This window comes from Rhamphochromis sp. 'chilingali' (assembly GCF_963969265.1).
Source record: "Rhamphochromis sp. 'chilingali' genome assembly, chromosome: 18".
Lineage (NCBI taxonomy): Eukaryota > Metazoa > Chordata > Actinopteri > Cichliformes > Cichlidae > Rhamphochromis > Rhamphochromis sp. 'chilingali'.
Window position 1 is genome coordinate 2,188,258 of NC_137945.1, and position 16,660 is coordinate 2,204,917.

The 16,660-nt window shown below is 42.5% G+C and overlaps 2 protein-coding genes across 17 annotated transcripts in view; one reads left to right on the forward strand and one right to left on the reverse strand.

Moving 5' to 3' along the window:
* The window catches only part of unm_hu7910 (un-named hu7910), a 46,241-nt gene extending 40,237 nt beyond the window's left edge, over positions 1-6,004 (reverse strand). For 3 of the 16 annotated variants that reach the window (XM_080865116.1, XM_080865115.1, XM_080865113.1), the window contains exons 1-3: positions 497-666; positions 203-384; positions 60-128 (exon numbers count right to left, since the gene is read on the reverse strand). In XM_080865116.1, the coding sequence (XP_080721242.1) occupies positions 60-128; positions 203-368 (235 nt within the window). In that variant the 5' untranslated portion in view covers positions 369-384; positions 497-666. Of the gene's footprint in view, positions 1-59; positions 129-202; positions 385-496; positions 1,010-3,432; positions 3,784-5,691 lie in introns of those variants that run through there. The other 13 variants (XM_080865114.1, XM_080865112.1, XM_080865110.1 and 10 more) reach the window with 9 other exon arrangements.
* Positions 6,005-6,316: 312 nt separating this feature from the next.
* Positions 6,317-15,806, forward strand: LOC308385566 (uncharacterized protein). Its single transcript, XM_080864557.1, has 4 exons — positions 6,317-6,477; positions 8,382-8,533; positions 11,908-13,605; positions 13,838-15,806. The coding sequence occupies exons 2-4, from the start codon at positions 8,516-8,518 to the stop codon at positions 14,759-14,761; spliced, it is 2,640 nt and encodes an 879-aa protein (XP_080720683.1). The 5' UTR covers positions 6,317-6,477; positions 8,382-8,515; the 3' UTR covers positions 14,762-15,806.
* The last annotated feature ends 854 nt before the right edge of the window (positions 15,807-16,660 follow it).

The following is a 16,660-nucleotide window of genomic DNA, read 5'->3' on the forward strand; positions in this document are numbered from 1 at the left end:
CCACACGAAACTCTGACCTAAGAAGTGTTCCAAACCGGGCCAGTCCATGCCTGTCCTACCTGTCTCCTGGACAACAGGCTGCACTTCCTTCTGTGCACGTGTCACTTCCTCCTCCCGCTTCACGCCTCCTAAACGAGCCAAACCCGACCAGGTGAGAGCCAAACCTAAACTGAACCAAACCTCATGCATGCCTCAGTCCTACCTGTCTCCTGCAGCAGAGGCTGCGTTTCATCCTCTAACAGCGGCTCCACCTCCTCTTCAGTGTACATCACCTCCTCCACCTCCTCCTCCTCGGCGTGGATCTCCTCTACATGAGCTGCACCAGGAGAGGAGGTGTAGGAGGTGCCGTAGTGGCGGTATCGCTCCATGGGTGGAAGCACCACACTAAACCAGCATCAAAAACATTAAAAACAGAAAGTGAAGCTCCTTCACGCACAAGATGAAACTGACCTGCAGGACAAAACCTGAAGACGTCACAGACCGAAGATTAACGCACCAAAACTATCGGAGTCTTCTCAACCAGGTGACGGCGTGCTTGAAGAAAACAAGCAGCTTTAAAGGTTCGAGGAGGAACTCAACGAAGTGACAGAAGGAGACAAAAACAATCCGAAAGAACAAAGACTCTAAACGAACGATCGTCAAAAAGCTTCAGCGACTCTCAGCGTCTCCGAGCAAAGACAAAGAGTGAAGGAGCTCCTCCTCCTCTTCCTCCCAGCAGCACAGGGATTGTGACGGGCTGCTGAACCTGATCCACACTATTATTAGAGCTGACAAACCCTGCGACGCTGGCTGAGAGATGCCAGAGAGGACAGAATAGCCCCTGCATAACCTTGACACCGGCATTTCTGGACTCTCTCAGCTGTTGCGGCGTTTCAGAAATAATCAGCAGGTAGTACGGCCACGCCAGAAAAACCAAGGTGCTGTACTGGTCCTGAACCACAGCAGGGAACCAATGATTGTTGGGGCTCTGAGTGAAGTGGGTGTTAATGGTGGATAACACCCCCATAAGTGTGGCAGTTTTGCAAGCAGAGCGCGTTTTCCCCCTGAATACAAATATTTTTGGATGACCTGTTTTAAAGACGAGATCCGAGAACACAAACGGCAGTTCAAGCGCTCGCGATGGTTCAAACACAAGAGTAACGACGGTATCAGCAGGTATGACCCACAGGTTCAGGCTCCGGACGACCAGAGGTCAGAGGTCAACGTACGGTCCGACTCAGGCTGACAACGTTTACTCTCGAGGTCTTTATGCACCAAACGCATAAAATGGGTCAAATAATTTCATGTGTTAAAGATATTTTCCTGCTCTTAATGCATCGCCAACAGCGTAATTTAATAGGACGAATTTGAGGCACTTCAGTTTTTTGGATCGTGCTCGATTTTTCATATTTAATAAACAGACCTGACCAATCACATCACTGCGTTTGGCGCTCGTGACTCGAAGCGCCTACTGGTACTGAATATACAACGAAATGGAAACAGCACAATAGTGTAATCTTGCAGACTAAGAGAACAAGTGTGATAGTGGTGCACTGATGAGCACAGCTTATCTTTCCAGCGCTGACTCGGCTGCCTGTATAAAAACCAACCTGTGTAGTTTTACAGTAAAGCTGCTGCCCTTCAGCAACTGTATCACTCTTTGTGAAGCAACTTCTGGAATTGCCAACTTGATTCTAATGAACTGATAGCAGAGCGACTGAGCTGTATTACCCTTTTATCTCCACCTCGACCCACCAAAGTCACTCTGAAGACAGCAGCTGACTGTGAGTGGTCCGTCTCCTTAGCAACAACACTGGAAGCTGATTGGAAATCACAACGATTTTGTTTGTGGTCTCCAGCCACCTTTTAAACAGCAGCTGAACAAGTACATCAAAAGCCAGCTGTTCCAGGTGCTTTCATATTCAGCCAAGATTTCCTCATAGTGGTCGGAAAATTATTCCCAGTGCTCATATCACAGGTTTACAAGCTCACACCAGCATGGAGGGTTACACATGATGTTTGGGCATTTGGACACATGAAAAATAAAGAGGCTCTAATAACACGTGTGTGTGTGTGTGTGGGGGGGGGGGGGGGGGGGGGGGGGGGCGCACTCTTCATGGTTTGTGAAAAAAAAGCAAACTTCCTGTTTGTATTAACAACCATGAAGAGGCTGCTCTGGTCTTAGAGTACCTCATTACAGCCAGTTCTGCTTTTATGTGATAAGAACCTTACGATCCATCACTCGTCACTGTGTGTGTGTGTGTGTGTGTGTGTGTGTGTGTGTGTGTGTGTGTGTGTGTGTGTGTGTTTATATCTGTGTGTGCGTGTCAGAGTTGTGTGTGCACACAGTCACGGATGTCAAACGGGTGTTATTCTTGCTCTCACCTGATCGAACAGATGTTTGCATGTGTTGTTACAAATGGAAAGCATGTGTGAGAGAAACGTGGAGGTAACACTGTTGAATGTTTAAAAGCTAAAATGTGACAGCAGCAGCAGTGAGCACTTTGTAACACCCAACATTTATCTTTGATGTGAAATTATATGTGTTTGTATTTCAGGCTTTTGGGGACCCTGTGTAAAGACCTCAGACTGTCTCAGGAATGTCAGTGAAAGCATGATTCATGTGTTTTTGCCCTTTAAATTAATTACAGATTGCAGTGAGGAATAACCCGGTTTATATCGGGCTTATAAATGTGTAAATAATGAGCGGGGCCAGTAAACTCCCGCACAGATAACAGAGATAACATGAACCCCTCGCTGCTGCCTGGGAGAAAGTTAGCTGCCGTTAGCAGGCTGTTATTGATGGGGGCTAGGTTAGCTTAGCGTCGTTTCCACGACCACTTTCATGTTACCGATGGGCAATGAAGCTATAATCACACAGAGCATGCCGGGATTTATCAGGGAGGTTAAACTGGGAGTCTGCTTTATTGTGATCATTTAGCAGCGCTAGCAGAGAAAGGGGCGAAACCAGTCCCGCTCTCTTGTATCGCGAGAACATCCAACCAGACTCCATTGAAAATTCTTCCAGTCGAATATGCATTTGTTTAGAGACGGCGCTACAAGTTATAAACATAAAATACGACATCTGCGGGAATATTTAAAAACCACTTCTCCACTCGGCTTCAGTAAAATACAGCAATTGTGATGCGTTTATTATAATTAGATATTTAACAGCATGTTAATGACGCTTCAGGACGCCAGGCAGTGCGCACTTTTCGCTGTTGGAACCACGGGAGATCTACCTCCGAAAGTAGGAGTCTACGTTATATTTTGTATCAGTGTATTAGCCGAATCGAAGAACTAATCTTATGGATTAAAAATATATTCTCGCTTTTGATGTACTACACGCGATCCTTTCCAAAGACTGAAAATAGCTATAAACTGCAGAATGTTAAACGGAAGTCTGAATTAGAGACACAGGCGGGAGAACCCAGTCAGATAAAGGGTACGTACCTTTTTTTGAGTGGTTTCTGGGATTCTTTCTCTGCGCCATTGCTTCGTAAAGTATCCGATGTTTGTTTCAGTCAAGCAGCGATGAGGTGACTCTCTAACCTGGCCGTGGTTGTCGCGGTGAAAGCTCCTGTTTGCTTTCTGCTCTCCGCTCTGTGCGATGGAGCGACGCGTTCACCAAAAATCACGTCCTCACTTGGATACCAGCAAAGCCAACGTCCATGGTAACCGTGATTGGCTTAGTAGTTCACAAATCAGAGCTGCCTAATGAGTGTGTGGGTGGGGCAACAGGCGGGTTCTTGTGTTTTCTCACCAATCAGATTCCTGCGCTGCTTCCCAGTGTCGTTCCTCCCTCTGGAGAGGAGCAAAAACGTGGCAGAAGAGGGAGAGGAGTTTTAAACATCGGGGCGGAGGGACACAGCTAATGGGGGTTTTAATAACCTTTATTGATAGCGTTGTTACGGTTTAAAGTTAACATTGAATAAAGCAGGTTTTAAATTAGATCATAAGAACGGAAACGCGATGAAGTAAATAAAATACTTTCATTAACTTTTAGGAAACAATTTCTTGTTGTTTGATTATTTATTTTATGGTCTATATAAATAGCCCACTCAGAGCTGAAGTAATGTTCTATTATTGATTTAGGGTTATAAATGAAACAAGTGGTGCAGACAAACTACGCTGAGGGAGCAGAAATGAAAAAACAAATGCACCAGAAGTCTCCACAAAACTCAGAAACCCACCACCTCTGCTGAGATGGCACAAAAACGTTTCTCCTGTTTGTGATGCTAAAACGCCTCACAGTCAGTCACCGGAAACTCTTAGTTCACCTCTTATTGCAAAATATAAACAGACCCAGTTAATAATACAACAATTGTTTTATTGAAGGTGGGGGAGCAAGCTGGCATGTAGTAAATGTGATTGTCCACTAGATGGAGACAAACACAGAAGAACACTGAGCCCTATCGCTGCAGCTGAGTAAAGAGAACCTTTATTTAACTTTTAATAGTACACTAATAGTTCTGCCTATCATAAACAGGTGCAGCTCTACAGTGCATCAATTCCAGCCTAAAGTCTGGCCATGCTCCCCAAGAATGAATGATTTCTGTCCTGCAGTGGGGAAAAAAGAAAGAAATAAGTGGTGCAGTGGTCACATCAGTCCATCCGTGTCCCTATGTGGCTTCTCTACACGAACCCGGGCTTCCTCCCACAGTTCTGAGACATCCATGAGGATGAATGTTTGTCTGTCTTACAAGTGTCAGACATGCAGCAGAACTTATGAGCCGATGCACACATAAACACTGGTTAAAGGCTTGTTTTGTTCAACCACTATTCTTCAGCTGGACACATCGAAACAGAGTTTGAAGATGTTCAGAAGATAAATTTGGAGGACAATGAAATTCTTTCCTCAGTATCAAAGAAGCCAGACTTCTGTTGTTGTACCATCAGGCTTTTTCCACATCCTAGAAGAAAACTCTGCAAGAAAACATCCTCCTAACTGCAGCTGTTCAAAGGCTGCTGGCTCATATCAATCAGTCAATCAGGAGTCAGTTGTGGCCAGTGACATCTACGACGCTGTTGCATGCTGGGGCAGCAGGTTGAGGGTCGCAGATGCCAACAGACTAAATAAACTGATCCACAAGGCCAGTAATGTTGTGGCGATGGAGCTGGACTCTGTTAGGGTGGTGTCTGAGAGGTGGATGTTGTCCAAGATTAAGACAATACTGGGCAATACCTCCCACCCACTCCATGACGTACTGGGTAGCCACAGGAGCACGTTCAGTGGGAGACCGAGATGACCCAAAAGCACCACTGACCAACACAGGAAATCATTCCTGCCTGTGGCCGTCTCCCTGTACAACTCCTCCATCTAACACACTGTAAACACTGCAATAGTTACACCCTTTTTTTGCACACCCTCTTTCTACTCAGTAATATTGCTGCCAGTATTCTTGATATGTATTTATAACCACCTCTGTCAATCCCATTATGGAGTGATTTGTGTATATATTGTGCTATTTCTTAAATCTGTAACATATTATATGGTTAAATAGTCTAGCCCAGGGGTGCTCACACTTTTTCCGCATGTGAGCTACTTATAAAATGACCAAGTCAAAATGATCTACCCACTACAAAAATCCAAAACATATACTTATTTATAAATATATTGAGGATTCTTTATATCTACAATGTATATACATGCATAACCGCAATATCCAATATTTCACAACACAATTAACTATGTAAATTTTTTGTCATTACCTGAGTTTACTCTGATGACTTGCACTGAATTGAATCAGCCAGGGATGCATAGTCCGGACAGTAGCTGCTGACGGCCAGGTTTAAGAGAAAAAACCGAGAGCTAAAAATTGGAGTTAACTCGCTGACTAGCTTGTCAGTTTTACTACACTTCGCGCCGCTGTTTGCGCATGCGCAGCGACCTAAGCGTCAGAAAAAATCTGCTGTCATCTGACTGGCTTCCCTGTATCAATCAAGTGACGGGATGGATGATAGGCTGGCATCTATTTTTTTTAATGCCATGCGATCTACCAATACTACCTTTGCGATCGACTGGTCGATCGCGATTGACGTATTGAGCACCCCTGGTCTAGCCTGTTTTTCTTACTGTTACTGTACTGGAGCAACTGTAACTCACATCATTTTCTTCAAAGAAAAATAATTTAATTAATTAATTATACTTTAATTAATTAGCTACTTAATTACTTCCATTTTTAATTAGTTAATGACATGTGTTTAATTAATTGTTAAATGATGTAATAATTTGACTTATTTTGGCAAGTGAGGCCCTCCATAGCTCACGGAGGCTCGTTTATTGCTTCGCACTCCAGACCAGCAGGTGGCGATGATGCGGATCGGAGGTGGTGGAACAACGGAAGTACAGTCAGACAAGAAGAAGAAGCAGCTGCAGAAAAAGAAGGATAAAAATTGAAGATCCGCTTCAGCGCAACCGTCCAGCCTACCCAAGACTTCCAGCCCGGGTTTGTGGCCTGAGCTCGTCCGGAGGAAACCACCGCGTTTGCGCCTGAGGTTAGCCCGCTATGTCCCGGACGCTCATTAGGCGCGTGCGGAGGCAGCTGCATACCTGAAGCTGACACGTGTGAGACGGGCTGGTGGAGACAACGCGAGCCCACTGCGCCACACGAAAGTGTCTCCACCACAGCCTGAAAACACGAATTTAGACTCGCAGTCAAAGTTTAAGTGTCGACGTGACGTACTCATTAAACACGGTTTATCTGCGATAATAATATTATTCATTTTAATGTTGCAGCTGCAGATGGTTTGAATGAATTCCCCTCTGCTGCAGCATCATGTAGAACATCTGTAAAATAAGAAGGAAGTAAAACTTTAAAGTACAATGTTTGCATATTAACAAGTACATCCAAAGTTTACTTCAGTAAGGTACTTGAGTAAATCATATTGCATCACATTGTAGTGCAGAGAACAGTTTTGTGTGGATCTGATATTTGCCATTTCATTGCCTTTAACCTTTTTTTCAAATTTCACCTGCAAAGAGACGGTTTTACCTGCTTTTATGGAGAAACTTCCTCATGTGTGCGCAACAGATTCTTCTTCAGGTGATTTTTATAAAGCAGCTCACATCCCCAGGTTGATTCAGTTCAATTCAAAATGTGTTTGTATAGCACATTTAAAAGGAACAGAGTTAACCAAAGTGCTTCACAACAGGTTAAGAACAAGAAAAAACAATAGAGAAACAAATACAGATAAATGACAATAAATTAACATTAAAAACACCAAACAGGCCTGATGGTACTCAAACTGAACTTGAATTAAAAGCAAAGTAAAAAGTGAGTTTTAAGACGTGATTTAAAAGACTGAATTTGGCTGGACGATCTGGGTGCTCTTTTGGGGTCGTACATGTTGAGGAGTTCGTTTAAATAACTGGGTGCCATATTATTTAAAACTTTAAAATTAAGTAAAAGAATCTTAAAATCAATATGATACTTTACAGGGAGCCAGTGTAAGTTTGCTAAAACTGGAGTGATGTGTTCATACATTCTAAGACCTGTTAAAAGACGTGCAGCAGCATAACTGCAAGCGATGGAGAGTGTTGGAGACCCAAACAGAGGGAACTGCAGTGATGAAGGCATGAATAAGTGTTTGTAGGTCTCCTGGGGGAAGATCAGGCTTAGCTTTGGCAATTTCACATAACTGATAAAAACTTGTTGTCACATCTGTGGACACTTGCTTCTCTAATTTAAAGGAGATATCTAAAACCACTCCTTACAGTGAGAGAAAGATGAGAAGCTAGAGGACCGAGGGTATCGGCTAACTTGTTCAAAGAGGCGTGAGTTCCAAAAACCGACACTTCAGTTTTATTTTCATTTAGTGTAAGAAAACTCTGTGTTGACCAGTCTTTAACATCATGTAAACAGTTAAAGGCTGCACTGGGACTGAGACGTCCAGTTTCAAGGGGAAGTAAATTTTGATTTCATCAGCATAACAGTGAAAGGGAATGTTGTATTTCCTAAAATTAGATCCCAAAGGCAGGAGTCAAACCTAAAAGGACTAAAACACAGAGCAACCCGAGTCGACGGTTAAAAGAAGACCATTAAAATCTCGTAAAAGCGCAGTCACAGTACCAGTGATGGGAATAACGGCGTTGACTGTCTAGCACCACACCTGGAGCTCAGGGGGCAAAAGAATCACATGAGTGCTGCTGTTTGACTGAGGAAGGATAAAGGAGTCGTGGTCAATCACATGACCACTTACAGACAAAGCAACAAGGTGACATATACCAGTTTATAAACTGTGTTGATGGGCCAGTAAAACCAGAGTCATGATAAACGCGTGTTTGTTCCTCAATAGTTTCACCTGAGATGAAGGAGTGCGTTTCTACTCACGCGTGTTCAGAGTCAGTGACGAACACGTTCTTTATCATCTACAGACTTTTATGTCATGTTTACGTTTAGGATTGAATCCTGAATCTACGAGATAAAGGGTGGAGTCGAAATCTGAAAACACAGACGGAGGCTGATGTGATGGTGGGATGAAGACGATCTGAGGAAGAGGAGCTCGATCCTCCTTCAGCCGCTGCAGAGGAACAATGGGCTCTTCAAAGAAGGTGAGGAGTGCACCTCGGTGTCAGTGATGTGCTCTGACACAAAACTGTTGATGATAGATTTTGATGGAGCGCAGCTCCCTGTTTCATCATAAACAGTGTGTGTGTCTGTGCGACGTGATGGCTACAAATAACAGCTAAATCCAAATTTGCACACGTTACACATTTCTTTGTCTGCTTACAGATACAAAGCAAAAACCTCTGTGCTTAGCTTCCCTGACTGTGTGTGAGTTTCAACTTATGAGTAAATTTACAAATTTTACAATCCAATCAGAGAGCAGATGAGTTTGGCTGTCGGAGGGGTGTTTTACTGAGCTTCAGGTCCTTCATCACAACGAAGGACAACAGTCTGTGCGTGTCTGAGTTCGGTGATTAGTGTGTCACAGGTTTATGTGCTTGCACAGAGACCTCCAGAGCCTTTTCAACAGCTCTGTGGACCTCAGGGGGAAGGAAGTGTTGTGGAAAGGACACTCTTCACTAGCCGGGATAGTTACAAAGCTTTCTTTCATTATGAATGAGTTGTTTCCTATTGAACATTTGAACATAATACAACAGAAACTGTTGTAGAGGATATAACGTCAGAGATATACGTGTTTTGAAATGACAAGGAGCAGGTGCATCTAGTACACGTAGAGCTGCTGCAAAAATATGACCCCAAGTGAGTGCAGTGACACCACATCTGTTGTGAATGGGCCTTTATGCTGCGCACTGTGACTCACAGCAATGGTCCCTGGTCAGTCCTGACTTTGTGTTTAAGTAATACTAACGTAGTAAAGGTATTTCTGACCACTGACATACCACAACTTTATCCTTTCAACAGCTACAGTTAAGGGACCTAGCTTGTATGACCCCTACGGGATATTTATATAGAGATCCTCCAGCCTCAAACTGCATTACCCTTCCAGGACCCGAGGCTCAGTAAAGCACCCCTCCGACAGCCAAACCCAAAGATTGAGTAAAACTTTGCACTTGTAAGTAGGGCTGGGCGATATGGCCTAAAATTCATAAGGTGATATAATTTGAAGCACGTGCGGTAATAATATATATCGTGATATATTCTTTTCTTCTGTATAACGTATTTTCCACACTAAAAATCTTTTAATTTTCTCAAAAATCGAGAGTGTGCCTTATGTATGAATTCTGGTTGTGCTTACTGACCTCGAACCGATTTCTGCGTGCAGAAATCTGTTAAAAAATGTTTTAGTACAACTTTGGTAAGCTGCACAGCTTGATGGATTGTCAGAGCATTATGGCTGCCGTAGTGAAAAGCTTCGCGGAGTAATCTGGGTCCAAAACTCCGTCAACTTCAGGTCCCAAAGTCAAACGAATACTAAGAGTTAAAAACGGTCTAAATTCTTTCATCTTTAATTAAATCATCAGCGTTGCTGCTTTATCGGGTGTAACAATTAAGTTTTACATCGATGCATCCATGAAAACAGAATTTATTAAATTTAACAGAGATAGAAGTTAACAGGAAGTTAGCTCGCTAGTTTACACCTAAACATGACATGTTCTAAGAGATTTTTGAAACTAATTCAAACGTACAGCTCTGCTATCACTTCCAACATAAATGAAGACAGAAACTAAACAGCAGTGGCCTTTGAGGGGTTACTGAAGTCTGACTACCTGATATATAATGTTGTGCTACATGATTGCTAGCGACACAGCTATGTTAGCATAACATTAGCACAATGAAGCTGGAGGATGAACGCCAACTTCTCTTCCACTCGATAAAAGTGCTTCATCTCTTTGCTATGACTGTCGCCTGGCATAATTTGCAGATGATAATGGTTGTATTATCATACAGTGACATATGACAGCAGCCGCTGCGCTGCTTTAGACCAAAACAGGCGCAGCTTGATGACATCATCAACATGCGCTATCGCGATAGAGCGATATAGTCAAAATCTCTATCGTTGGCCAAATTTATATTGTTTCTATCGTATATCGTTTCTATCGCCCACCCCTACTTGTAAGTTGAAACTCACACACAGCCAGGAAACCTGAGCGCAGAGTTTTACACGTAGTTTTTTGCTGTAACCAGGCCTTAACAAAAAAAATTGTAACTCGTGTAAATATTTTTTACAAACACACAAATTCTCATCTGCAGATGCACAAACATAAAATGTTCAGATATTTTGGTTTACATGGTTACAAAACTCAGTTCACAACTACATATTTGATTTACAAGTAGAGCAGGGCGATATGACCAAAGATATTTATCACGATATACATTTGAAAATTTGCGATAACGATATAACTGACATTAGACAAAATACTTTACAACTCAACTTTATTAGTGCAAAAAAACAAACAAACCCATCTATGTATTTTCACTTAAACAAGCAGCTGTTTTATGTGAATTAAAGTTATATAAAAATGTAACAGTGTAAATTCCTCGCTGACAGTTTAACCAAAAGGCGTTTCCAGTGGAAACTGGCCGACATATCCTCAGCATAACCATGTATAATATCCACAAAACTTAAAAAGAGCTTATACACACACAATACAGTAGCATTATGTTGAAGCACAGTACGTATCACTCCGCGAGGCTCCGCCTACGATAGCCGTAATGCTCCGACAATCCATCAAGCGGTGCGGCTTCGTAGCTCAGCAAAGTCGTACTAAAACATTTTTTGACAGATTTTTGAGGGCCGTGCACATAAAATCGGTTCGGTAATAATGACGGCCCGCTTGTTCTACCAAAAATAGTGCTTTGGTGTGTATCTGACGGATGAAAGCCAAACCAGTTCCACACCACTGAAGTTGCACCATTTTTACAAACAAATTGTGGTTCATCTGTTTCATTTAACGATCCGGTTTCGCTCTTCTCATTCTCCGTTGCCACCATGCTTTTTCCGCAATGTGTGTATGAAAACAAAGGCACTGCGCATCCGCGTTTTACCCATATTCTATTGCGATATTTCATTTTCTTATCATTGCCCAACATTATAATGGTATCATCATGAACTGTATGATGTGGCCCAGCCCTAATCACACAAAATGTCACAAAGATGGGTCTCACCTTTTTCTCATGAGAGAACAATGTGGTTTAAGGTTGACTATGAATACTTTGCACTCACTGTCTCTACTCCTCAATCAATCAATCAGAACTTTATTCGCCACATGCAAGTTGCCCTGCAGTGAAATGGGACCCCCCCCCCCCCCCCGACCTTACATACACAACACAGACATCACATGGGGAGACAGATCAGAGATCAGTAGTATTACGGAAAAACACAGAAATGTACAATACAATGAGAAAGTCCAAGAGTGATAAAAGAGACCTCTGCTCATGCTGGGCTCCTATGGGAGGACAGCATGAGAACAGAAAACAAACAAACAAAAAATAAATCTGCATCTGTTTGTTGTTCCAGAAATGTAAAAGACAAAGCAAAGTGAGAACTCAGCGATCTCAGGATGATAAGGCTTCCCCAGCAACAAACAAAGACAAATCACACCCCTGCGAAGAATGTGGAAAGGCTTTTCCCACTGCAAAACGGCTCAGAAACCACCAACACATCCACTCTGGAGTGAAACCCTTCAACTGTGAGCACTGTGAAAAGGCTTTTATCACAGCAGCAGCTCTAAGAATTCACACACGTATTCACACTGGAGAAAAACCCTTCAGCTGTGACCAGTGTCAAAAGACTTTTCGTCACACATCTGCCCTCACGGTACACAAGCGCACCCACACTGGAGAAAAACCATATCCCTGTGATCAATGTGAGAAAGCTTTCCCAGTTTTATGTGCTTTAAAAGAACACCAGAACACCCACACTGGAAGGAGACCGTACTCCTGTGGCCAGTGTGGAAAGTCATTTAATCATATAGCAGCCTTGAAAAGACACCTGCGCATCCACACTGGAGAGAAGCCGTACACCTGTGAGGAGTGTGGCAAGTCCTTCAGTATACTCAACTACCTGAAGGTACATAAGAGAGCTCACACTGGAGAAAAAAGGTTCTGGTGTGATGAGTGTGGGAAAGGATTCACAAAACAAAATAGTCTCAGAGAACACCAGAACAGCCATGCTGGGAAAAAACAACATTCCTGTGACCAGTGTGGAAAAGCTTTCTGTTGGACAGCCAGCCTCAAAACACATAAGAAAATACATGAAAATGTGAAACGGTACCTGTGTGAGATATGTGGAAAAGCTTTCCTCTTGAAAGGAAATCTAAAGAAACACAGTAAACTTCATACAAGGGAGAAGCGTTACTCTTGTGACCAGTGCGAGGAAGCTTTCACTTCATCAGCTGAGCTCAGAAGGCACCAGCGAGTTCACTTTGGTGATAAAGTATACCGCTGTGATAAGTGTGAGAAAGGATTCACACAGTCCGGCAACCTCAAAATTCATCTACGCACTCACACTGGAGAAAAACCATACAAGTGTACCCAGTGTGAAAGAGCTTATGCCAAAAAACGTAGCTTAGCAGTGCACCTAGTTGCCCACTCTGGAGTGAAACTACATTCCTGTGATGAATGTGGGAAGGAGTTTGCTCATTTGGCATACCTGAAGAGGCATGAGCTCGTTCACAGTGGAGTGAAGGCACACAGCTGTGAGCTGTGTGGAAAGGCTTTTGTCAGCAAGAGTAACTTAAAAAATCATCAACACAGGCATACTGGAGTGAAACCATACAAGTGTGATAAGTGTGGGAAAGCTTTTTCCTCCAAGCAAGTCTTAACTCTCCATCAGCATACCCACTCTGGACTCAAGCCATATCACTGTGACCTTTGTGGAAAAAACTTCAGCCAGAAAGTGACCCTGAAAAGACACAGACGAATGCACACGGGAGAGGATCTGTACTGCTGTGAAGTATGTGGTAGATGTTTTCCTTTGTATTCTGGACTAGAAGCCCACAAAGTTACACACACAGGGGAGAAACCGCATCGCTGTGAACAGTGTGGGAAGGCTTACAGCCATTATCGCAGCCTTATAATCCACAAACGAGACCACACTGGGGAGAGACCAGTCAAATGTGACCAGTGTGGTATGCGTTTTAAAAGTTCCAGCTCTCTGTGGCACCATCGACAGATTCACAAAGGAAAGAAACCAATTAAGTGTCATCACTGTCAGGTATTTGGAATGGATTTCAAGAAATGTTTTCTGAAATCTTTTTTTTCATATCATATTGTTTTAAGTATTTTAGACATTAGACAGTAAGTGCGGAGTCAGTGTGTTAGATGTGAGAAGTAAATACCTCAGATCTCAGACTGTAACTGATTATGCAGCTTTTTGTTAGCTCATTATTCACTGTAATTTATAAACCCAAGATTGTTTTCCTTATAACCTTTGGTAATTGTTTCAGAAATGGAGCAGCACATATGGCTCAAATCCTCGACGCTGTCAGCATTGTGGCAATAAACCATACCGCTGCGTCCAGTGTGGAAACACTTTCAGCCAGCTGTTAACCTTAAGAAGACACCAGAACATGCACACTGGACACAAACTGAACTATTGCAAAGAATGTGGGAAAGGCTTCCCAACACTGGGTCTATTAAAATGCCACAAAATTGTCCACAGTGGGGTTAAAGGTCATGTCTGTGATGTCTGTGAGTCATCATTCACCAACGCAGGTAATCTCCGAAGACACAAACGAATTCACACAGGGGAGAAACCATTCAAGTGTCGACATTGTGAGAAAAGTTTCACATCCTCAGGTCATCGCACGCTTCATGAACGTGGGCACACTGGAGAAAGACCATACTCCTGTGACGAGTGTGGGAAAAGCTTCAGACATTCAAGATCTTACCGCATACATCACCTCATCCACACCAAAGAGATAATAATTCCTTGTGAAGTTTGTGGAAAGATATTCAACTCCCTGTCTTCATTTGAGTACCACGAACGTACCCACACTGGGGAGAAACCTTTTAAGTGCAAACACTGTGACAAATCCTTTATTTCAGCATCTATGCGCGCACGACATGCACATGTTCACGACAAAGAGCAACAGTATGACTGTGACCAGTGCGACAAGAGTTTCAGGACTCACAATTCCTACACCATTCACAAGCGCAGCCACATTGCAAATAAGCAGTTTTATTGTTACCAGTGCCCAAAAATATTTGCTTCATCGCGAGGTCTGTGGAAACATCAGGTCAAACATGCTGAGCAGAAATCATTTCCTTCACTGGATAAAAGGAAGTGCCTCGAAGCATCTAGCCAGACTTATGGTCTCAGACTTAAAACCCTCGAGATCAGGCTGCACAGAATAGATATAGATTCCTGAGATTTCAGTTAGTGTCACGTTTTGTGTACTGTCTTAACTTTCAGTACCTTTAAAGTTCGGTAGCAGTACAACAAAGTGGTACATTAGATTATCCATTGTTTGATGACCTTATTGGTCTGTTGTGCAGTGGTGCTAGTTTCTCTATAGGCCCTGAGAAAACCAGTAAAAATGTAGAGTAAAAAAGTGGTTTAGAGATTGAAATGATAAAAAGAAATATTGTTAACCACTTAAGCCCCACACCCCCGGTACCGGGGGCAAAAAGGAGGAGATCACGTTTAATCGGTTATAACGCGGGTTGAGAAATATAAGTCCAGACATGTGTGGTATCCACAGAAACCTCAGAATCTCAGCTAAAATGTCATAAAAACCATTTCTACAACCACCAAACACACCAAAAACAAGCCGTGATTAAACGAGCAGTTACGTAAATGCGCAGAAGTCCGCTAAACAAACAAAACCGAACCAGAAATTCTTCAGACTTCGTGTAACCAGCTAGAGATAGGCTGGTTAGCTTCCAGGGCTATCACTGACTCCACACACCAAGTTTCACCACGATCAGACCAAAATTCACTGAATGAGCCGTAAAAGAAGACCACAAAAACACACAGCAGCGCAATTGCGCTAAGACAAAAATTGGCTTACCGTCCCGATTTCCTCCGTTATTGTAGCTGGTAGCCATGTGAACAGTAGTTACCATACCTACCTAGCCGCATCAGAGCAGTTTTCCGTCAACAACCTCCATTTTAGACCCACCTACAGACACGTGACTGAACAGACGCCACATGCTGTAAATTTGGGCCCACGTGGGTTTTGGCATCACAACGTCTGATTGGTTGAAGTGGCGTGAACGTGGCATCGTTACTGTGAATCTATTGGCTCAAACGATTAAAAAGAGGTGTCAATCACGCAAATTGACCAAAAGAAACCGAAGTTACAGCCCCTCAGAGTTTAAAGGACCAGAGGCCAATCAAACGCTCCAGGCGCGCTGCAGAAAAGGGCCATTGCCATGTAAATGTGTGGTTAATTCTTCAAAAAAAAATTTTTTTTTTAAAAAAAAAAAAAAAAGCATTTTTAGGCCTGTTAATAAAATTTGTTAATTTCTGCTCTTTAAAACCTAAAAAAATCAACTGGCATGGTGTCCAATTGTGTGCCAAAATTGGACATTTTTGTACAATGTCTGGATATTCATGTCTTGACAGGGCTGTAATTTTTCACTGTTTCACTCTAGAAACATGAATCTTTGCACAGATGATGTTTATATGTTGGTTACTGAATTTCTGGAACCAAATGTGATCTGAGGCATATTTTTCAAATGCTAAAAATTTAAAAAATATAATTAGGCGAGGATAAAATCTACTTACTTTTTCTGTGTTCCAGTCTCAGTAACTTTGACACAGTAATATCTGCTTCAATATTTACACCTCTGATGAAATTTCCCAAGTGTTAGCTTTATTTTGATACCAAGATTGTAAGGACAGAGTTTGTAATTGCCGAGAAATAATATAATAATTAAATTTGGGCATTACATTTTCGAGCAGGAAGCTCAGAAACCCCCTTGGGGCTTAAGAGGTTAAATAAGCAAATTAAATTACCTCCAGGACTGTAAGGGGACTTAAGCCTAAATGAAAGAAACACTTGGGCCTTTGTTAATGTTTCATGTTCCATTAGCTCAGTCAGTGAAAGTTTAGACAGAATGTTTTGGTTTGGTTAGATTCACACAAGTTCTTATTAGATAAAACTGTTCAAACTGGAAACAGTCTGAAAAAATTTACCAGTGCTAGAATTTTTCAAACCAGCAACTGCCAGTCAGTGGAAATGGAGTATTTGCATATGTTTAATACACTTCCTCTGGGTGGTTATAAAAGTTTTAGTTGCATACTTTTAATTTAGTTTTAGTTT

Bases quoted from the DNA above. Each gene is read 5' to 3' on its own strand.
- LOC308385566 (XM_080864557.1), top strand. The intron at 13,606-13,837 runs GTATTTGGAATG...TAATTGTTTCAG, and splicing joins TTAAGTGTCATCACTGTCAG to AAATGGAGCAGCACATATGG.